The sequence below is a fragment of the Symsagittifera roscoffensis genome, chromosome 3 (assembly GCF_963678635.1).
Source record: "Symsagittifera roscoffensis chromosome 3, txSymRosc1.1, whole genome shotgun sequence".
In the NCBI taxonomy this organism is placed as follows: domain Eukaryota; kingdom Metazoa; phylum Xenacoelomorpha; order Acoela; family Convolutidae; genus Symsagittifera; species Symsagittifera roscoffensis.
In genome coordinates this window covers 77066205-77089167 of record NC_087064.1, presented here as the reverse complement: position 1 = coordinate 77089167, position 22963 = coordinate 77066205, and the positions used below count along the sequence as shown (strand labels likewise).

General features: G+C 34.7%; 3 protein-coding genes across 3 annotated transcripts in view; all 3 read left to right on the top strand.

Moving 5' to 3' along the window:
- Positions 1-22963, top strand: part of LOC134842856 (ethanolamine kinase 2-like) — a 262324-nt gene that overhangs the window by 87095 nt on the left and 152266 nt on the right. The window lies entirely within an intron of this gene.
- LOC134842496 (general transcription and DNA repair factor IIH helicase subunit XPD-like) lies at positions 11355-14336 on the top strand. The gene is made up of 2 exons (XM_063858864.1): positions 11355-13021; positions 13623-14336. Exons 1-2 carry the CDS (start codon positions 11356-11358, stop codon positions 14237-14239), a joined length of 2283 nt encoding a protein of 760 aa, XP_063714934.1. The 5' UTR covers position 11355; the 3' UTR covers positions 14240-14336.
- On the top strand, positions 14570-22947 carry LOC134841263 (probable ATP-dependent RNA helicase DDX20). The gene is made up of 5 exons (XM_063857126.1): positions 14570-14919; positions 17479-17613; positions 17875-17995; positions 21302-21661; positions 21821-22947. The coding sequence occupies exons 1-5, from the start codon at positions 14611-14613 to the stop codon at positions 22876-22878; spliced, it is 1983 nt and encodes a 660-aa protein (XP_063713196.1). The 5' UTR covers positions 14570-14610; the 3' UTR covers positions 22879-22947.

Sequence of the window (22963 nt, the reverse complement as noted above, 5' to 3'; positions counted from 1 at the left end):
AGAATTTGAGTTCTCTTGGACCGTTGGGACACTCTAGTTGTCCGCCTTTCCGCCGAAGGTTCACTCTGGTCCAACTTTAGTAATCGCTCTCTCGGGGATACTCTGTCTTCTATTTCAAGTGGGACAGCTCTACTCTCGATTGTATATAGACGGAAATTGCGAATAGCAATTTCCCACTCGTTTTTACTTTCTAACTTTCCCGCAATTGCTCTAAAATTGTTCTGATTTCTTTTTCTGATTTTCAGTTGTCGCGAGAAAATCGTGCATGACATGTTCCATTCGAATTTTTGAAAAATAAAATTTCTCTCCAAAATCAAGTATTTTCTGCTCTTCTCAAGGTCAAACTTCCAAATATGACCGACTGGCACAAATTGATGGTAAAGCAAGCAATTAATTGGAACCGATAGCACGTATTTATAACACTTATTATAACAGTATTGTAGGCCTGATATAGCCTGGAAATTCGTTCAGTGTGTGAATGACATCTGAACGAAACAATACTGTTTTAAAGTTTGGAATGTCAGTTATTCTTCTAGTACAACAGCCGACCAAAGGGCAAACAGACACGGAAGTTTTTAAAAAATCATCTCAAAAAGCAGAACAATAAATTCTTTTTTTTTTGATAATATGTTTCTTTTGAGAAAGCCCATTAATTGCAATTAATTGCAATAATTGATTGATAGAAAGTCCCCATTACAATTAATTGATTGCTTTGGAAAAAACTCAAAAAATTAATTGCAATTAATTTTTTGATTATCCCTGCACGACATGCATGCATTTTGTGCATTCTATTTGCGCTAGGTGCTCTATTACTCGGTTACATGTCAGTATTTAGACAGCCGCGTATTCATACTGGTCAGTATTTAGACAAATACTGTTTCAACCAATCAGAATCGAGACAAAGAAGAAATTAATAAATAATTATTATTTATTTTGGATTATTTATGTTTTTTCTCGATTCTGATTGGTTGAAACAGTATTTGTCTAAATACTGACCAGTATGAATACGCGGCTGTCTAAATACTGGCCGCACTCCCTATTACTCGCACTGTGCCTCTGTATTAGTGTTTTTCCGATAAATTCGTATTCCCAATCTTTTAATGATGTTTCTTTGTTATTTTTGATTTTTCGAATTCATTGCTTTCGGCTTATCTTTTTTCATTAAATGTTTCCTTCAATTAATAAACATTTTGGTTTCTTTCTCATGATTTTAAATGTAAATCATGTTTTTCTAGCATGGTTAGACGCCAAAAGTTCCTGGTAGAACCAAAAAAACTTAAAATGTTAGAATTTTTTAGTGACTTCTATTATCAATTTTTTGGATGTTGTATCCGAAAAATTGAAAAAAAAAGTAAACAAAAAATTATATTGGAAAAATTCTTTTTTATGTTTTTTAGTTTTACCAGGAAGTTTTGGCGTGTAAACATACTAGGAAACCATGATTTACATGTACAATCAACGGGCCTATTTTTGTTGATATCGTTCTTATCAACTTTTCATATTTGACAAGTTTGAGATGTTTTTATAGACGTTTAATGTTATCATGGGTTTTCTGCAAGTTGTTTTTCGGGGCAATTTTTTTTATTTTTTGCAGACTTTAACCTGAACTTTTTTTTGAAGTTTTTGTTTTTCAATTTCGTTTTTCAGTTTTTATCTTCGTTTTTCTTTCTTTAAGTTGAGCCCTCTTTTAAACTTTGGCATTTTTTTGAATCGCATGTGTTGCGAAGCTCAGCTTCGCCTTTGTGTATAAATTTGAGTTTTTAAAGAAAAAGAATGGACCTTTCAGTTGCAAAATGATGGCTATTGTTCCTATCATTTGAAAAATGTGGAGGAACTTGGTATTCGGGTTTGTTTTAGTTTTTTTTTCTCTTTTTTGTTTTCCACGCAAAATCAGATACCACAAATAATCATCAGAATGGGTTGAGTGATATATCATTTTAAAGCCTTTTCAGTCGTGATTTGAACGACATTAAAAAACTTCGAAAAACTCTGTGTCGAGAAAAACCGGTTTGAAATGAAATGTTTGGTTTTTGGTCTAATTTTGATCTTATAAGTGAGTGCGCATGCTTTCAATATCTTAATAAAGCTGAATTTAAGCCGTGAAATTTTATACTTTCATCGAGTAATGTTAGTTAAGGAAGTTTTTCAGCGCTAATCAAAAACTTCAAAGATTCAAAAAATTTCTGCAAAATGTTTATGAAAAGTTTTTGAAATTTTTTGCTGACTAACTGTTGACATAGTTTACAATAACTGTCGACTATGCCTCTTTTTATCACACCACGCAGAAAAAAGATCACTAGTTTGAAATTTTTAAAGACTGATGGGAACGTTCTGCACTACTTACTCAGTAGTCGGCTATCCTTGTTTACTATTGTTTTTTTTGTGTTATCTGGCCGTTTATCTTATACTGGCACGGATCGTGGATCCCTTTAATTGAATTTTTTATAGGAGCCTCCGCGACAAATTATAGACTCTCAATGACAAAATAGAAAATCGAAGTTTGGTGTAGCTATTGTTTTTGTTACAATGCTGGGGTGGTGCTGGCTAAACTAACAGGAAAAAGCCAATACAATAAATAAAAATTTGCGAAAAGATTTTGCCAAGAAAAATGTTCCAGGCTAGTAATTAGTTTCTCTTGCATATTTTAGATATGGCGTTGCAAAGCATTTCTTAGTGTAAGTTAAAGTAATGGTGTGTTTGGCTGTAGATGGGCAAAATTTGACAAAATCACAAATTGTGATCATTCAGCAAATGGGCTCGGTGGAAGAGTGCGCAGACTCGATGATCTGTGCCTGTGTTGATTACCAAACTCATCTCAGTTTTGATCAACAGGGCCCAAATTTTGCTAGTGAGCTCATTGTGACATGTACCACTCGACAGTGTTTGTACGGCGCTGAAATAGTGTGCGAGAACGTAAAAGTTGCGGAAATATACACTAAATCCGGCTATTTGAAATCCGTGTCCGCTGAAGCGTTAATTGCTGAAGGCGAGTCAGACGATTTATCATCAATCTCTAGTTTATATTTTAATTTTCTAATGTATCAGCCTTTACTGTATGTTAAATGCCGTTTAATTCGTCTATCGAATGAAATTCCTATAAATATTTTTCACATTCATTTATTCACAAGTGCTACAATATCTGAGCGAAGAAATTCAAGAATGCTCAGTGACTCTCCTCTGCCTAACCACAGTATGAACAGCCTGCAACCATCGCTTCCTCTGTCTAATATTACCTCGTCAATGCCGTTGCCATTCCACAGCAGTAATGTTAACACGGCAAACAGTTTATCTAGTTTTACCCATTTAGCTTCGCTATTGCCTTTCCAATCTTCAGCTTTTGGTGCTCCGCGTTCTCCTTTTCCGATTTTGCCCAGTGCGCCTAAGCAACAAATGAACGGTGTTTCATCTGCTTACCACGCTTCATCTAAGTTCGAAACGGTTTCGAGACAAACTCAAACCGTAGACTCTTCAAATATCTCTTTCAAAGACGAAATGAGCGAAATAGAACGTCGGTTAGCTGCAAAAATTGACCGCAATTATTCTGCTACCATGCAAATGATTGAGAATATGGATGCAAAAATGGAAAATTTATCGCAAAAACTGGATGCAGTCGTTAATCATACAGAGAGATTGATTAGCAATGGATATCACAACAGTGAGTCAACACTTCAAAATGCACAGGTCGAGGAAAAAGCAGACGAGTATGCTAGCCAATTAAGTCAATCAATAATTGAAAGTGCTCTCGAAACTATCAAAATAGATTTAGATTAAAAACCAAATATTTATTTTATAGCTGGATCTTTCAAATTCAACCTTAGATGAGACTAAATATTTTGATACAATATATGTCCTTTTTTTATGTTTAATACACTTGCGGGAGCAAGTGTCTTGTAATCGGGAATTAGGCTACTTTTCTTACATATTTGTAAGGAATTGATGTTGCTTGTTTTTATTGAGCCTTTGCAACTTCCAGGGACCTTCTCATTTAGTCTGGAGGTAAACAATTTCATTCAAGGTTATTTACGGGAAAAAGTTTTTTTCCGGTAAAATTTGAGTTGTCAGATTTTCGTTTGTCTGCTCAAAGTTTTTTTCGGCTTAGTCGCCACGTCACGAATTTCGCTGATGCTGTAGGCAACTTCCATTGTAGTTGCAAGGCAAGTGTTGTTCAATATAGTTTCAGGGCTAATAAATTTTTTGCAACCTTTTTTAAATAAAATATTTTTTTTAGGCTCACATTTTGTCGGCTCAAAGATTGTCAGCTTTGATGTCGTATCACTGGTTTTTATTGTTCTATAAGCAATTTTCATTGAATTTACTAGCTCAAGTGTTTTTTAGTGTAGTTTCAGAGGGACTTGAATGATTTAAAACATTTTTTTACAAAATCATTGTTTTTTGGCTCAACTTGTGTCTAATCAAAGATTGAAGGCTTTGTTGTCTTATCGCGGATTTTTCTTTTCCTGTAAGCAACTTTCATTGAAGTAACATGTGCAAGTGTTGTTCCTTCTAGTTTCAGGGGGACTTAAAACTTAAACGATTTTTTTTGTGTGTCTGTTCAAAGTTTGTCATGGTTGTTATCTTCTGTTGCTATTTTAATATTCAATGAACTTTTAACCAGAATTACGAATATTTAAACTTTGGTATCCCTGGTTTTTTCAATTTCTTTTCGACTGATGTTCTTTGTATTTGTGTTGTATAGCAAGTGATGCGAAGCGCCGCTTCGGCTGTCTAACTCTTGCAATTAGCAAGGGTGTTGCAACCAAGTACTAGACCTTTTTCCCGTAAACAACTTTGTTCAGAAAGTTTGGAACGTAAAAATGTTACTCGTCTTTACCTGTGCGATAAGCAAGGGTATTGCCATCGGGTACTAGACTTTTTTCCGTAAATAACTTTGTTCACAGGACTCATTTCATCCCCGGGACTCTTTTATCTTCTGATATTTTAGATTTCTTGAAAATTTAAATAAAACGACCGTAACTTAAGTGTAATTCAAGTAAAGCCCGTTTCAGGTTGTAATTAATTTTTCAAAAAAAATTCCATTTTTTCCTGCCCGTTGCTTTCGTCCGAGTTTCTGTCCGTTCACGTTCCGTTTTTTTTCTGAAACGCCATTGTTTATCTGATAGGGTTTTTTTGGCTTTCTTTCTAGAACGTGCTCAGTTTCAATTTAAACAGTTTCTTTTACTATTACTGAAAGTTCAGTAATTTGTTTTATTTAGGTTTTTTTTCCAATGTTTCTTTTAAAAAAAAGCTATTTTAACAGTTTCAGTTTATGTTGTATGGTTTCAGTCAATTTATGTTGCATAATTTTGAGGGCAAATATATTTGCATGCTTTCATGCGTTTCAGATTGGATGGGTCGTAAAAAATTTTAGGCTTCGGTGAATGACAACAATTTTATTTTTTGGCTCAAACAGATTTCAACCCATAAATTATTTTTAAAGCTGTTTATGAGCTTCTTCCTATTCAACCATGAAGTTTTTGTAGCTGTAATTTTTTCAATTGTTCAAATAATTTTTTCTAAATAATTTTTCAGAGTTTTTATTTGCATTCCGCTTCGCCTTGCTTCTAATTGCTTTATAATACTTTCAAAATTAATCGTTAGCCTAGCTTGAATGGATTGTGGTTCGAGTCCAGCTTTTTTTTAAAGTAGAAATTTTCTGCTTTTTTTTACTATCTTCCCTCTTTTAATTATGTCGGCTTAGTTCCCGTAGCCCGATTCTTTTCAGAGGTTCACAATTTTTTATTTCCGTTTTAAAAGCCTCATTGGTGGAAGTATTTGAGTTCCAAGATTTTTAAATTTAAGTTTCAATTTTCATGAAAAATATTTTAAAAAAATTTTTCAATTAAAAAGATATATTTTTTTGAATCTATTATATATTTGAATGCGGGCTTCACTATCTCGCCATGTTTAAGCTTTTTCAACGTATTATTTTTACATGTTTAAGATATATCGTATACTGCAATGGTTAAGATTTTTTTTTTCGATTTTCAATTTGGTTTTAGTGGTTATTTTACCAAGTTTAAATTCAGCAGCCCAATATTGAATTAGGGGTTGCGAATTAGGCCTCCACTTTTGAATGCCCGAATCATTTTACTTAACGAGATAAGACGATTTTTGAGATTTTTTCAAAAATTTTCAGAAATTTCAAATAACAAAAAAATTTACAAAACTTGCAGTTCCCAACCCTGTAGTTGGGTACTGTCAGAGTACTATCAAAGATTGCGAATATTGCCTCCAAATATGACTTCTCAAATCCTTGTAGTTTTCGAGATATGACATTTTTGTGATTTTTTCAAAAAAATTATCAGAAAACTGATATTTACTTTTTTCGCAAAATCTGAAATTCCCAACCCTGTAGTTGGGTCCTGTCAGAGTTCTCTCAAAGATTGCAAATCTCGCCTCCAAGTATGACTGCTCAATTCTTTGTAGTTTTCGAGATATGACGTTTTTTGTGATTTTTTTCAGAAACTTTCAGAAAACTTAAATTATTTTTTAAAAATCTGAAATTCGCAATCTTGTAGTTGGGCGCTGTCAGAGTACTCTAAGGAATTACAAATCTTGCCTCCAAATATGACAGTTGAAATCCTTGTAGTTTTCGAGATATGACGTTTTTTTGTGATTTTTTCAAAAAAAAATCAAAAAACTCATATTAATTTTTTTTCACAAAATCTGAAATTCCCAACCCTGTAATTAGGTCCTGTTAGAGTACTCTCAAGGATTGCGAATCTTGCTTCGAAATATGACTGCTCAATTTTTTGTAGTTTCCGAGATGTGACGTTTTTCGATTTTTTCAAAATTTCTCTAAGAACTCATCTACAAAGAAATTCAAAAAATTTGAAACTACTAACTTGATGAAGATACAATTTTATTGTCAGCGTACACCCAGGCGTCTCAAATCTTGCCTCTTAATATGAATGCTCGAATCCTTTTAGTTTCCGAGATAAGACGTTTTTTTTTCAATTTTTTTTCGGGAAGCTTAGGTTTTAAAAAATTCACAAAATTTTGGATTCCTAACCCTATAGTAGGGTGCTCTCAGGGACTCTCAGTGGTTGCAAATCTGGCTTCCACATTTCTCCAGAGGCCATTTAAGTTTTCGAGATGACGCTTTTAAAATCGGAATTTAAAAAAATTAAAAGTTCGAAATTACCAACCCTGTAATTGGGTGCAGTCAGAGTACACTAAAAGTTTGCAGATGTTGTTTCCAATATATGCGGTTTTTCATGAGTTGTCGACAAATTTCGAAGCACCGAAGGTGCGTTAATTGCTAGTTTCATTGATTTTTGTGAATTGTTTATGTGAAATTTTAAAAACTGTAGATACATATGCCAAGAAATATTACGCTTGCAATTATTATGCTCGCAATTAGCTAGCGTTATTTCTTAGGAACAATATTCTCTTGTAAATTAATTGTTCAACCGAATCACGGATTCATTTTCTCAAATCTGTTTTTTCGTTAGCCATCAGACATATTTTGATCATGTCTGAATATCAGATATCCGTTCTATTCCTTATTTATTTCAATGCTGTTTTTAATAGCTCAAAATAGTTTCATTTTACCGGTTCATTTTTTGACTGGATGGGCGTCTACCCAACTACTGTCGGCTTCGGTACGGCTCCCTAATTTTTTCGGTGCTTTTACGCTGGTGGTTGTGTTTCTATTCATGTCTACGGTTGCCATTGGCAAACATTTTCAAATCGGAATATATGCTTAATTTTCTGGTAAACAAATTGTTTTAACAGCTCATTTAACAGTTTGAATAACTTTTACGCTTGCGAGAGCATTGCTGTGTAATCGGGAACTATACTTTTTTCCCTGTAAACAACTTATCTTATACATTTGTAAGAAATTGTGAAGTTACGTTATTAGTGAATTTTTGAAACTCCGAGACCTTTCCCATTTGGACTTGACGTAACGCAGTTGCCTTTTGTACCTTAAGTTCTAGGGTTCGAATTCTGGCCGGGCAGTTTTTAGGAAATTGAAATGTGTTTTTTTTTTTCAGGAAAAATTGAATTGCCCGTTTGTCTGCTTATGATTATTTGTCGCCTTAGTTGCCACATCGGGTAATGTTCTTGTACTGTCAGCAATTTTTATCGTAGATGCAATTGTTTTTGATTTACTCTTGTAATTTGTAAAATTAATAGTCCTTATTTTGTGTCGCTTCAAATCCAAAAACGGGTTGATTTTTCATTTGAAAAATTTAGCTTGTTCTTGTTGCAAGATTTCAAATTTTTAAAACGTATTTTTTCTTGCAGCAATTTCTTTACTTTTTGTTTTTGTCTCATTGGAGGTTTCATCTCTTAGGTATCGCGCGCTTAATGCTAAAAGCTCATTTAAAACTGGTGTTTGTGTTTTTTGACCGTTTTTCTTATATTATTTTCGTTTTTCCCATTTTTTTCTAAGTAAGATTTTGTTTCCGTATACATTTTCTACTCGCTAGCTTGCGTTGTATCGCAAGTGATGCAAAGCTGTGCTTCGCCCCTGTTTAAAACCAAATTTCTGGGCTTTTCCTACGCACTTGGCCTATAGGTAACGAAAAACTACATTTGTGACAGCGAAGTTAATTGGTTCGAATCTGGTTAGAACCTGTTTTTTCTTACAAACTGGAGTTTTTCTGTTTGATAAACGTCAGCGTTTTGTTTGTCTGATTGTGCATTGTCAGCCTAGTTGCCGCTTCACATGTTGTAAGTGATTTGTGCAGTAAGCCATTTTCATTGTAGTTGCAAAAGTTTTTGATTTACTCCGGCTAAATGAAACCACTTTTTTTACGCCCGGCACCCTCCGGAAATACAAAATGATAAAACTTTATAGCTAAAAATTATTGAAAAATGAATAATTTTCAAATTTTATAGACACCTACAATTGTAATGCGTGACTCCTCAAATTGAACAATATTCGAGGCTTTCATAATTTTATAATTGTGGCTTTTCGACATTTTTTTAAATTTCCGCTTCATTTTAGTCAGCTAGCTCGCCATTCTTTGTTTAATTGGTATTGCAAGTGGTGCGAAGCTCCGCTTCGACTCTGCGTTTCAAACTGAACATCATTCGAGACAAATTTTTGTAGATTAAATTTTTTGAAAGTGTTTTTTCGACTTAGTGGTTTTCGTCTCATTTTCTTTGCGCTCAAAATGCTATGTTTGCGTGGTATCGTAATTTTCAAGAAGCTCCTTGTCACCTCTGTCTCTTAAGGTTTTTTGAAGAGCTAAATTGAATCAAGCGATTTTTGAAGCCAAAAATTTTGTAACCCAAGAAATTACTTAAAAAAAATCTGATGAAGTTATCTGACATATATATATTTGCATATGAATTTTTACATTCATTTAAAGTAAGTTGACATCAAGCGTGGCTTACTGGTAAACTTTAAGCTCTTATTGTGACGCACACACTGAAAATTGGGAAGTAACTGTGGCAGAGTATGTGTTTTATCCGTCGGATATTACGTACCACAAAAAAGTGATTCGTGAGTCAAGTGCGGTATTACATCAGAAAGCTTTATTGGTGATTAGGAGGACGAAGTGAAAATGTTTTACAGAATTTGGCTGTTGCGATAAATACCGGTCCGCTCTGTTGATTTTCTACATATTCAGACACCAACGGTATGGTAAACATAGCAAAAAAAAATTGTTTAAGAAAAAATTAATTGTTTTCTTTTTACTAATGATACTCAATCTAATTTACTGTAGTTATCTATATTACTGTCATGCCTGTGAAAAAATATCGGTAAACTACACACTTTTAACTGTTTTTTATTAGGACGAGGAAAAAATGTTGCATGGAGAAATAACGGTTTGCCTAAGTAATTTAAGCTTATTTCGGTGGAAAAAGTCAAATTTGTTCATGCTTTGCCCCATAAAACGAATTTTTGGAGCCTCTTAGTCACAACACCGATAAGTATGGAATATGTTTTTATTGTAGTTTGAATCACAACTGAAATAGCTTTGATATGGTATATCAATTGACCGCATCAGACAATTGGCGTGTGAAAAACTCTTTGGCCAGCTTATTTTTCAATTATGCAACCGTTATCAAATCGGAATATAGACGTTTTTCGGGTTAACAACTTGTTCAACAGAATCACTTTTGTCTTGGTTCATAATGAATTCAAATATCTGTGCTCTTGGGCCCTTAAGATTTTTGGGTTCAAAGTTTTTCATGACATCAATTTAATTTTCGGTTATACGAGAAATCAAGATTCGTCACCTCAGTTGCCGCGCGATAATTATTTTTGATATTTCATAAGTCGCCTAACTAGCTGTCGGTTTTTTTCCTGTCTGCCAGCTTGCACTGTTATTTTTATTTTTTATCGCTAGCGTTGAGAAGCTCGGCTTCGCCTCTGTTTCCCTAATTGAACCAGAGGGCACCTTAATTTTAAAAAAAAAATTAAAAATAGGTTTAAATATTAGTTTACTTTTATAAAAATTTTTAATGACTTTTTGGACGAATTTTCGTAGGTTTTAGTTTTCTATTTACACAAGCAGATGCTTGTTTTATTGTTCCGACCACTGGAAGTTAGGATGAACTTTGTCTTTAGGTGTTTTAGTTTTTCATCATTTTGGGTTGAGTAATATATCATAGTGAGCTCTTTCAATCGTGATTTCATCGGCATGAAATTTTTTTTTTCAAAATTTTTCTCGGTATTCGGTCATTTGTTTTGCCCTAATTAGCAAGTAAATTATATTGCTTGAAAATTATGTTAAGCTATGAACAACTCAAAAAGAAAACTAGTTATTGAAGTTTCATGTAGCACTTCCTTCTCTGTCTGTTTTGTCATTCATTTTTGAAGTTCATCTGTTGTAAACTAAGGCCAGTGCTAGTGATCTTAGCGTTCTCTTAGATCCTCTCCCTCACACCACGCACAAACAAAACTAACCTAATTTTGATAAAAGGAAGTTTATCTTAAAACTGCGGTCGGAGCATTCTGGGCTACTTGCAGTGCAACTTGCTCTCCTTTTTTAAACCTGATTCGCATAAATTATTACTCAATAAAAATGCTCATTTTCAAAATATGTGTACTGGTCATGTGTTATATCCGCATGTGTTTGTCGGCTTTATTGGTGCCTGGAGTTTGAAAGACAGTAAAAGCATATAAAGCAACTGTCAAGACATTAAACTCTAAATCTAGATCGGATGTTCGAACTGTATGGGGAAAATTTTTTCATTGTTCAAAGCTTTTTTTTTTTTTGCATTTTATTGCAAACGAAGATCCCTTCTGCACTTTTTTATTGCTTCTGTCTTTATTTTTCAAGAGTTTTTATGCCTATTTTTCATATTCGCATCTGTGTATATTTTTTATATTCATTACGAACCAAACGAATTTTTTGAAACCAATCATCACTAATGGTGTCTTTCATTTCTAGAATGAAAGTTAATGTCGATGGCTTGCTCGTATTCTTTCCTTATGACTACATCTACCCTGAGCAGTTCTCTTACATGCAGGAACTCAAACGAACTCTGGACGCCAAAGGCCACTGTCTTCTGGAAATGCCCTCTGGAACAGGGAAAACTGTCTCGCTTCTCTCCCTTGTTCTAGCCTACCATCGCCAATATCCTGGCATCATTTCAAAAGTCATCTACTGCTCCAGAACAGTGCCAGAAATTGAAAAGGTGTTGTCCGAAATGAAACGGTATATGAATTTATATCTCAAAGAAACGAACGAAGAGTCTAATGTTGTGGCTTTGGCTTTGAGTTCAAGAAAAAATCTATGCATTAATCCAGAAGTGAATCATTACAGAGAAGGAGAAATTGTGAACTCGAAATGTTTTTCTCTAACGGCTCCTTTCGTCAGAGACAAAGCGCAGAACGATCAGTCTGTTCCGGTTTGTCAATTTTACGAGAAGTTTAGCGCCGTTGGTAAAGAGTATCCCTTACCTACAGGAGTGTATGATCTTGATGATTTGAAAGACTACGGTCGTCGCAAAGGTTTCTGTCCTTATTTTCTAGCTCGCAATGCCTTGGGAAGAGCAAACTTGATAGTTTATAGCTACCATTATTTACTGGATCCCAAAATCGCTGATATCATCTCGAAAGATTTGACTAAAAACGCGGTTGTTATTTTCGACGAGGCACATAATATTGACTCGGTGTGCATTGAATCGATGAGTTGTAGTATCAATTCGCGGCTCATAGATAGAAGTATACAAAACATTACCTCACTGACTAATGAAGTCAATCGAATCAAAGCTGTTGACCAGCAAAAGTTGAAAAATGAGTACCAGGCCTTAGTTGAAGGTTTGAGACTTGCTAATGTTGCGAGGGAAACAGATATCGTCTTAGCGAATCCAGTATTACCTGATGATGTTTTGCAGGAAGCAGTTCCTGGGACGATTCGAAGTGCAGAGCATTTTGTGAAGTTCTTGAAACGATTTGTAGAGTACATCAAAACTAGGATGAGAGTTAATCATGTTGTGGTTGAAACACCTTCAGTTTTTCTGAAAGATTGTTATGATTCCGTTTGCATTGATAAAAAGCCTCTTAAGTTCTGTGCGACGAGACTTAAGTCAATGATGAGTACTTTAGAACTGACAAATATTCAAGACTTTTCGGCTATTTCATCCATTTGTCGTTTTGCAACCCTTTTGAGCACATACTGCAATGGGTTTGTGATTGTCATTGAGCCTTTCGATGACCGAACGCCCACTATTTCGAATCCAATTCTCTACTTTAGTTGCATGGATGCTTCTCTTTCTATCAAACCTGTTTTCAACGCTTTTCAATCTGTCATAATAACCTCAGGCACATTGTCTCCGATTGAAATGTACCCGAAAATTCTCAACTTCCGACCGTGCATTATGGCTTCACTAACTATGAGTTTAGCAAGGGAGTGTATTGCGCCTTTGATTGTGAGTAAAGGAAACGATCAGGGTATTATGTCTTCTAAGTTCGAGGCACGCGAGGATGCTAGCGTGATTAGAAATTATGGCTGTCTGTTGGTTGATATGGCCTCAATAGTGCCAGATGGTATGGTATGTTTCTTCACCAGTTACTCTTACATGGAGACAGTTATATCCAATTGGTACAACCAAGGTGGGTGCAATATTACAGTAGAAGCTACTCTTTCTTTTCAAATGCTCGACTGAAATATTGGAAGGATGTAGTTGAAAAAATAATTAGATGACCACTGATACTATGAGTAGCAGGCAAAAAGGAAGATAATTGAAGTAAATACTAAAAATCACGGGCGGATTTAAGATTTTCTCGAAGGAAAGGGGATTTTCAAATATATCTGAAAATTTCCATGACCTTTTTTGGTTAACCAAATTGAGTTTCCAAGTTCTCTTCGCTGGTAAATTTTTGTAGTAAAAGCAGGGCAAAAAAAAACATTTTTCGGCTCATTTTGGAACGTTTCTGACCAAAATATGCGCTTGCTCGCTCTCAAATCTAGTATCTATTCGCACTTTTTGAAAAATTTCAGGGTTGATCGGCCGAAAATGGATCCCGTAAAATAGTTCCAAAGGGCGTCCTGTGGGCGGTGATGGTGAGGGGGTAAAATCCTTGAGAAAAGAAGGCGTCCCTCCCTTAAATCCGCCCCTGCTAAGAATACTTACTATTTTTTTAACTTAATTGCCTCATCTTAAATTCAAAATAAGGTGGAAAAAGTACTCCTAGTGTAATATATCACCGCAAGGAATCCTCGATAATGTCCAGAGACATAAACTGATATTCATCGAAACTCAGGATGCGGTTGAAACGAGCATGGCATTGACGAATTACCACAAAGCTTGTGCAAACGGCAGAGGCGCCGTGTTGCTCTGCGTAGCTCGTGGAAAAGTCTCAGAAGGAATTGATTTCACCGATCATTTAGGTCGATGTGTAATTATGTTCGGAATACCTTACGTATATACCCAAAGTCGGATTCTAAAGGCGCGTTTAGAGTTTCTCAGAGAAAATTTTAATATTAAAGAAAACGAGTTTCTCACTTTCGATGCAATGCGACACGCTGCGCAGTGCGTCGGAAGGGCGTTGCGGGGAAAAACAGACTACGGAATTATGATTTTTGCCGACAAGAGGTTCACGAGAGCAGACAAAAGAGGTAAATTACCGAAGTGGATTCAAGAGCATTTCAAAGACAGCACTATCAATTTGAGCATAGAAGAAGCGGTTCATCTGAGTAAGAAGTTTCTGAGAGAGATGGCTCAGCCGGTTTCGAGGGAAACGCAACTTGGCCTGTCGCTGTTGACTGTTGAACAGCTTCAACAGGAGGACACAAAGAAACGCCTGGAGAGAATTATTCACATCATTTGAAGTGAAATGAAACTGAAAAGTGGTGTATTCATTTATTTGAGAATCTATTTTGTTGTTTTGGTTAGATTGTTTTAAATTTAGATATGCAAATTATTAATTGAAGATATTGCAAAATTATTTTGTTCCCGAGATCTTTCAATCAACTACACATAGATTTCTCCGCAGGAATAATCAGATAATGAAACTTTTCTTGATTTGTCGGATTTAATGAAATCAAAAAGGCAACTAAATAATTCCAACCTAATAGTTTCTATTCGGTTGGCTGAAAACTGGTAAGAACAAGATTTCAATCAGTTTGACATCTCTGAAAAGGATTTCGCTTTCAGAAGTGAATATGATAATTTCACTGTAAGCGATTAATTGAGTGGACAATGCCGGATAAAGTAAATAGAGACAGCAATGTGGTGGGTTTGAACTCTAAAAACAGATTCCGCTCTAAGGATGTCACCTCGGCTGACGAAGACTGTGACTCATTCAACCGACTTGGTCTCTCGGATTCTCTCGTAGCGGCACTGAATAAAGCGGGCTTTGAGAAACCATCGCCGATTCAGGCTAAGGCTATTCCATTGGCGAGGTATGGAGCTGATTTGATTGTTCAGGCTAAAGCGGGTACTGGGAAGACTTGTGTGTTTGCTGTTGCAGCGTTTGAAACCGTTGATGCGGAAATCAAATCACCACAGGTATGATGGCGGAGAAACTAATAAACAACAATTTAGCAAGTTTTTTTTACTAAACCTAACATCTAAAGGAAATGCGCTTTTTCCAGTAGCGTTTTTCGACATGGCTTAAAAACATTCCTATTGAACAAGTCAAACGATGATAGGTAAATTTATAATCCATACATTATTGAATTGGCGTTTTTTGTGACACATGTTTAAGAATTCCCTATGTTGACTTGTTAAAATACCACTAAAATTATGGAGGACTCACCATTTTTTAATTCTTTCAAAGTTCTTGAAAACGTAACAAATGTTCTTTTTTGTTGTTTTTCAGAATTTATTACTGATTTTTGATTTTTTTTCCCGAAAGCGCGTAAAGTTTTTAGTTATTAAACACAGCAAACCGGCTATTGGTAAATTGATAATCTGTGCATTATTTAATTGGCGTTTCACGTGGTTCATGTTTAAAAAGTCCCCATGTTGACTTGATACAGTACCACTACAATTTTGGAGAACTGACCGTTTTTTTTAATCTTTCAATTTTCTTGAAAACGTAACAAAAGTTTTTTGTTGTTTTTCAGTTTTTTTTCTGTGTTTTTTGATTTTTTCCGAAAGCGCCTAAAATTTTTTGTTATTGAACACAGCAAACCGACCATTGGTAAATTGATTATCTGTGCATAATTTAATTGGTGTTCCTTGTGGTAAGAAGAAGTCTTTAAGTAGTCCCTATGTTGACTTAATACAATGCGTCTATAATTTGGGAGATGAACGTAGTTTTGACTCTTATATAGGTCGCGTTGATTTTTTTCAGGAAAAGTCTCAAAATTTGTTCAGGCTCAAAAATATATTTTTGCGGTTCTAATTTTGGTTTCTTTTTAAATTCAGTCCTTTTCCATTGTTGAAAGGAAGGCAAACTGCACTATCGAACAGCGAAAGTATAAAGGTCACGAAAAGTGTGATCTACTTCTAGTTTCGAAAGTGGAATTTAATTATCGAGTTTCTCAGCGAAATAAGAACTTCATCTATTGATCCAGTTTTGTCAAACTGGTTTAGTTTCATCAAAAAAGTGTCAAGTACAATATGGTCTGGAAATTTGAAGAGCTTCTTTGAAGTTCGAAGGGTAGGATTTTTTCAAAAAAAATAGATTATTATTTTCTGTTTACTTGCGTTCCTTGACTCTTTTCCAACTGTCTGATGGCTATGTTTTATCTTTCAAATTTCTTTAAATTCAAGCAAAAATTCGTTTTTGCATTTCAGATTTTTCTTTTATTAATTTTGGATTTTTTTCCGACATATCTTCTTCAGTTTTTTTCTGAAGACGTTTTTTTGTCGAAGAAAGAAATAAGAAGGAAAGAATTTATTTCCGCAATTATATATTTGTCACAATTTCAAATATAATTTTAAAAAAATCCGAGAAAGTGTCTGCCCTTATATGGTGAATATTAATAATCATCAGTTTTTTTCTACCTTATTTTCCCAAAAAGATTCTTTAAAGTGTCTAACATGAGAAATCTGAGATCAAAAGAGGAAAGAGTACGACATTATGGGATATATGGGATAGAAAGAGTACGACATTATGGGCTAACAAAGCGTCTCTACCTGTTTAGTGAACAAAAAGGCGAAACTGGAAAAAAAAATTTACTTAAGGGTACAGTCCACCAAATCACTTGGCTGCTTTCTGCACGTCAGAAAAACTAGTTTGAAAAACGTAAAGAAAAGAAGAAAATTTTCAAAGAAAAGTTTCAAGTTTCATGAAAAACTTCAAAAAGTATGTTTTTCTTCTTTTAGAGTTGTTTTTTTTTTGTAAACAGATCTTATCTTTAGATTTAAGCAGATTTATTAAAATTCACGATGTTATTGTAGCAGATTAGGGTAGAAAACAATTTTTCCCACTATAATAAGAAAATTACAAAAAAATTGTTTTCCAAAAATATCATCGATTTTTTAAAAAGTTATTTGCTTCAGAAAACGGAGTTACTATTGTTTCTTTCATTTTGATTTTTTTTTCTCCAATCAGTTTGATGGGAAAGTTTTGTGCTACTTGCACTGCAGCTGGGCGTTTTTGTTCAATTTTGGACAATAACATTTCAGGCTCTTAATTTATAATTTTATTTAACTGATCATTTTTGAAATGAAAAATATTTTTTTTTTACTTTTTGTTATTTAAATTACAGTGTCCCAAGTTATGCATTGTTGCTTGAAATTTTATTAGCTAGTATCGGTATTTGATTTCACAGCTCAAAAAATTAAGATTGTTATCACGATCACTTCACAACGTGAGAATTTTTTGTTTCGTTTAGTACGATTTAATATACCCCAAAAAACTTATAAAAAAAGTGTGATTCGGACTCCGAAAAAATTTATTTTTTTCAGAGAACCGAATAAAATCTTAATATTTCTTTTTTTTCCATATTGAGCAGTCGATGGAAGTTAAGATTTATTGTATTCTTAATTTATAAATTTTATTCAGAATTGACTAGTATTAACTTATTCTCAATGCTGAGTTTCAACAGTTTTTTCTCTGAGTTAGGTTATTTTTCAACACTGCGATCAGTCTATCGTCACCTGAATGTGATTAAGGTAATAGTGCTGGCACCCACACGCGAGATTGCCATCCAGATCCAAGAAGTCATCAACTCAATCGGAAGAGACTTGAGTGAAGTGAAGTGTCGCAGCTTCATCGGAGGACTGTCCCTCAAAGAGGACATCAACCAGGTGTCATATTGTCTTTGACTGAAAACTAACACAACTTAAATGGCGTTTAAACGTCATTATCGTATAAATTGCAAACGTTAATTATGATATCAATCTATGCTTCCGCTGATAGAAGCCTTTTTTGAAAACTATTATTGTTTATCTATGTGCGATATATTGAAAACGAATAGATTTGAAAAAAGGACGAATTTTATTGCATTATGATGGTGTAAAGCTTGGAGAAATTTTTCATTAAATAATACATTTATGCCTACACTGCAGGTGAAGAGGTGTCAGATTGTGGTGGGCACTCCGGGGAGGGTGAAGCAGTTGATAGAAGAGAGGAAGTTGGACTTGAGTGGCTTGAAAATGTTCGTGTTAGACGAGGCAGATAAACTACTCGGTAAGTTGAAATTTGATGATGATCCGATCAGAGCGCACTTCACAGTTAGAGAACTACTCGAATATGTCACTAGAATGTTTGAAAATTACATCAATGTTTACAGATGAGGTATTTGGCAATTATTTTAACTCTTTACATTTGAGGATCCATGGGAATTGTCCCCACTAAAGCAGACCATGGTTAATTGAGGAACCCATGGTCTGCTGAAGAATAATAACCATACATGATAATAGTGATGAGCTAAGCTGCATTATTGGTCACTTGTTGTAATTAATATTCCGCATCATAAATAAAGTTAGCTGACAAGACGCTTTAAATTTTTGTGAGCAGCGGTGAGGAACTTGTATTTGGGTGTTTTGGTTTTTCTTAATTATTATTCTATGCAAAATCAGGTTCCAGATTCCAGATATATCAAATTGAGGCCTTTTCCCTCGTGATTCGATCAATATTTTTTCATTCTTAAGCTCGTTTTTTATCTTATGTAGATTGAAGACTCGAATTTCAGAGGAATACAAGCTTTTACTAGGTTCAAAATTTCGAGGGACAGCAGAAGTAATACCTGAAGGATATTTTTCATGAAATGTTTTTTGAAATATTTTGACTATGGTTTGTCTGCTTATCTTTAGTCGGCATACAGTCCAAAGCTCGGATTTTGTTTGAAGGCTCGGGAGTTCTTACCGTATTTTAATGACGTATCTAACATTAAAAAGGTTTCTTGTTATTTGTTGTTGTTGTAGTAGCCTCGCGGACTCTAGGCGGCATTGTGTTGGTTTATTTCGGTCTTGTACGGTGATTTCGTCTCGTCCATAGTCCTATGCTACAACGCTATCTAAGTATTGGCTGCCTGTTACTGCTCGGTAAGTTTGTCTCTGTGCTGCTTTAAAGCTGGGAGTTATGCCACTTTTTTCCTCAATTGAATGTCTTCCGAGACACGCTCGTAGAGTGTAGTTTTTTTTCGACATTTTTTATAATTTATTTTATGTTTTAATGGCTTCCATCTGGCAGCTTGCAATGCTATGTGTGATATCAAATGTGTTGCAATGCTATGCTTCGCTTCTGTGTCGAAATTTTGCACAGAGAAATGTTTCGGAAAGGTTTATAAAACATTTTTTTTCGATTTCTTACATTTGGAGGATAGTTTGAGAGCTCCATATGACTCACGGTTCATTCAATTAAATATAACTAGATCCAAAAATAACAGCCGGACGATGTGCAAGTAACACGGAATGTTCCGACTACTTTGAGTTTTATAATTAAAAATTACATTAAAAAAAAAGAAAAAATTCTTTTGTTGTTTTTCAGTTAGCGATGCGTAGTGTATTATTGCGAAGAATTTTTTTCTAATGTAAGTCGCAATAAAAATGCTCATTTGGTGGCAGTTTTGGTATATTTCAATTTACATATTCATAACCAATTTCATATTCAAGCCTTTTCAAGCATAGGAAATTTAATAGCATATGTTGTTGCTTTATTTTTGACTGGCGTGAGGTCTTGTTTGAAAAAACAGGTGTTATCAAAATGCATGGAATTGGTTCTTTGCTTTTCTGCGACTTTCCGCAGATTTTATAAATTTCCTCAAAAACTACTACCGTTTTTCAAAAAAATGGTACCAGTGGAAACAAATAGGCTTCTCTTCTACGTGTCTGCACGGGTCGGTAGTCTCTTTTCATTTTACCTCACGTTCTATGGCCTTCGAAAGTTTCACTAGGGGGATTTTTTGAATAATTTGTTTTGAATTTTTTCATTTCTCAATTATTAAATGCACAAATCTGAGATGAAGGTTTAACGAACAAATCATGGGGATCTCACCCTCTCAAACGGTTTTTTCCTATGTTTTGTAGAAGAAAGTTATGGCCCAAGCAAACTTTGTATAATTTTGTATATAATTTTCAAAACTTCACAAAAACTGACCTGACACATCGGAGATTATGGGCTAACCGAAAGAAAAAAACAGTTATGTGAATCTTTCAAGTCTTGCGCAAGCAGCTATGCCTTGCGTTTTCAATAAAGTATGGCCTTAGAAAATGTCCAATTTTGCCATTTTTTTGTAAGCTGTTTTTTTTTGAAAAACGAACCTGCTGATTCTGAGGTCGATAATTCATTCACACTAATATGGTACTTAGATTTTCCCTGTGTAATATGTTTCTCCCTATTTTTTTTTGTAGAAAAGACGATATGGACTTCGGGAAAATCCTTTTATGGAAAAATTTACATTTTTTTTTAGAAATTTCATAGCTTTTCTTGAAAACTATAAGCTAAATCTGATATTAATGGTTCAATATAAAAATCAGGGGATGGAAATTTTCTCTGTGTAAGAGGTTTTTCCCATGCTTTAGTAAGGAAAAATTAATGGATGTAGCAAAAGTCAATTTTTTGATCGTCTTTGCATCTTTTTCACTTTTTTTAGAAAATTACCCAGCCAAATCTGAGAAAAAGATTTGATTGAAAGAGCATGAAGTAGTTTTCTCCTCAAATGTGAGTAACGCTCCTAATCGTCATCTCGGTGAATTAAATCCGGAACATTTTTGCTGTCTTATTGGTGGATAGTGTTAGTTAAATTACAGGCCACTGTGAGCAGATGTCACATCGTGATACTCCTGGTCTCAAAATTGATTTTTACACAAGCAATGCTTGTGTTATAGTATGAACTATCGTTTTTTTTTTTCAACCTCAGTCGCAAATTTTGTTGCGATAAAATGTGTTCATTTTGAAATTGTTCTTTTTGATCAATAACTAGCTATTAAGTACAGCCAATGCTAAGGATTTTATCACAGACTAGTATTGTTCCGACTTTTGTAACGAAAGTTATAGAATATTTGTGATCGGTTTGGTTTTTTTTCAGACAAATTTGGGATTTTCAACTAGCAATTTTTGACGGGACTTTTTTTTGATATCATTCGAAAAGTATTGTTGTCCTGAGCTTTAATTTGGAAAGATATTTCATTTGTGATCATTTTTTTGTAAAAAAAAAAACGGGGTTTAAAAATTGCCATTTTGGCTAATTTGGGACAATTAACGCACCATATATTTCGCGCTATTCACGCGTAAGCGGAGATTTGATCAGTCTTAAAAATTGTTTCAAATTGGTTAAAGGAAGCTTATTTGCCAAATTGATGTTACAAGAAGCGAAATTTATCGCGTTGTACTTAATATGGCGTGTGGGGGGATGATTTTCACAAAAAAATCTCAAATTAAAAAAAACTTGTGGTCTGGTCGGAACAACAAGTCTTTAAAACGGTTGGTTAAGTATCAAAACTCAAATAAAACATCAACGTATTGTATTGGCTATAACGGTATTGTGTTTAGATGACAAATTCGAGAAAATAGTGAACTGGATCTGCTCAGTGTTGCCGGAACGGAAGCAGATGATGGCCCTCTCTGCCACGTATCCAGAACAGCTGGCCAAGTTCCTGCAGAACTACATGCGGGATCCCATGTATGTACGCCTGGACACCGACTCAATGGCCTTGCTAAGTGTGAAACAACTTGTGCTCTACGTAGAGAGAAAGGAAGATTCAAAGGAGAAGGATAAAGCAGTGGCGGTTTTTATGGAGAAAAGCAAAGCGATAGATGATTTGCTGAAAGTGGTTGCATTCAACCAGTGTCTGGTGTTTTGTAATCTACATGCACATGCTGAAGAAATGAGTCACATTTTGAAAAGCAAAGGTTAGCTAAACGCGAATCGATTCATTGCTCAAAGGGGTAATTCAAAGATAAAGAATATGAGTCACTGATGACTAGTAGTAGCTTATTGCGCTCTTGGTGTTTACTGGTTGTTGCATTTGGGCTTTGTGGTTTTTCTAAACAAGAAGACTTCTTTTTTAGGCTGGGCAGTTTCATTCATCGCCGGATCTCAGACTCAAAACGAGCGAATCGAAAACATGCGCAAAATGAAGAGTTACGAAATAAGAGTGTTCATATGTACCGATTTGATCTCACGAGGCATCGACCTTGAACATGTAGACCTTGTAATAAACGTGGATATTCCGCATGATTGGAAAACGTACATACATAGGGTTGGCAGAGCAGGTAGATTTGGGGACAAAGGGGCAGCCTTCACGCTTTGTTCGAATAAAGAAGAGTTTCAGAAAGTGCGCTCGATTGCAAGGCGATGTAACTTGGACAATATTATGCTTGTTGATGATTCGGTTAAGTTGCCTTCGACTTTAATAGCTGATGAGACTTCGGAATTTGAAGCTCAATTGACGACGAAGTTTAAAAGATTCACCTTCGATATCGAAGATCAAAATGATATATCTGATGAAAATACAGAAAACTTGGCAAAAACCAAACAAAGAAGCGGAATTTCGAATCAAAATGATTCACATATAACGAAAAAAAGTACACCCGAAGCTGAGGTGAACGAGCAGAATTTGACAATTCCAAAAGATCTTTTCACAGAAATGGATGACCTTGTTCGAATGTACAACTCAATGTTTACCAGTTCAGTCAAAAAAGTCAAATTGAACGTTGATGAATTCACTTTTGATAGCTTCTCTGAACATTTTTCTCACTTCAATGAAACTGGAGAGTTTAAAGATCGGCCAGAGTGGCAATTAGTTGAAAAAGTCCCGGTTAAAAAACTACAAATGAAAAATTTCTTTAAGCCTCCATCAGAAAAAGTCGACTCTAAAAATGCAATTAGTCAAACTGACATTGAGAAAACACGAGAAGTGTCCGATGTCAAAATCCAAACCGAAGAGACGGCAAATTTTCAGGGTTCTAATGGAAATTTTGTGCCAGCTAGTTCGAATTTCAGTCCTGTCGTTGGAAAAGATGATCAAGTTTTGAACCAGCAGGCGACTATGTACCATTACACGTATTTGAGAAGTGCACAGCATAAATACATGACCAATATGATGAATTTATATTTCGGAAAATGAATTTATGGCGGCAATTTGATCCAATGATATAATCTGAATTATGATTTTGTTTCTGTTTTTTTTTTCGCAATGATTGTGCTAGTTT

What these genes read in the sequence shown, in the direction of transcription:
- LOC134841263 (XM_063857126.1), top strand. Translation starts at nt 14,611, where the DNA reads ATGCCGGATAAAGTAAATAGAGACAGCAATGTGGTGGGTTTGAACTCT. An exon ending in CGAGGCAGATAAACTACTCG is followed by an intron (nt 17,996 to 21,301) that starts GTAAGTTGAAAT and finishes TATTGTGTTTAG; the next exon opens with ATGACAAATTCGAGAAAATA. An exon ending in TCACATTTTGAAAAGCAAAG is followed by an intron (nt 21,662 to 21,820) that starts GTTAGCTAAACG and finishes CTTCTTTTTTAG; the next exon opens with GCTGGGCAGTTTCATTCATC.
- LOC134842496 (XM_063858864.1), top strand. Translation starts at nt 11,356, where the DNA reads ATGAAAGTTAATGTCGATGGCTTGCTCGTATTCTTTCCTTATGACTAC. An exon ending in ATCCAATTGGTACAACCAAG is followed by an intron (nt 13,022 to 13,622) that starts GTGGGTGCAATA and finishes TATCACCGCAAG; the next exon opens with GAATCCTCGATAATGTCCAG.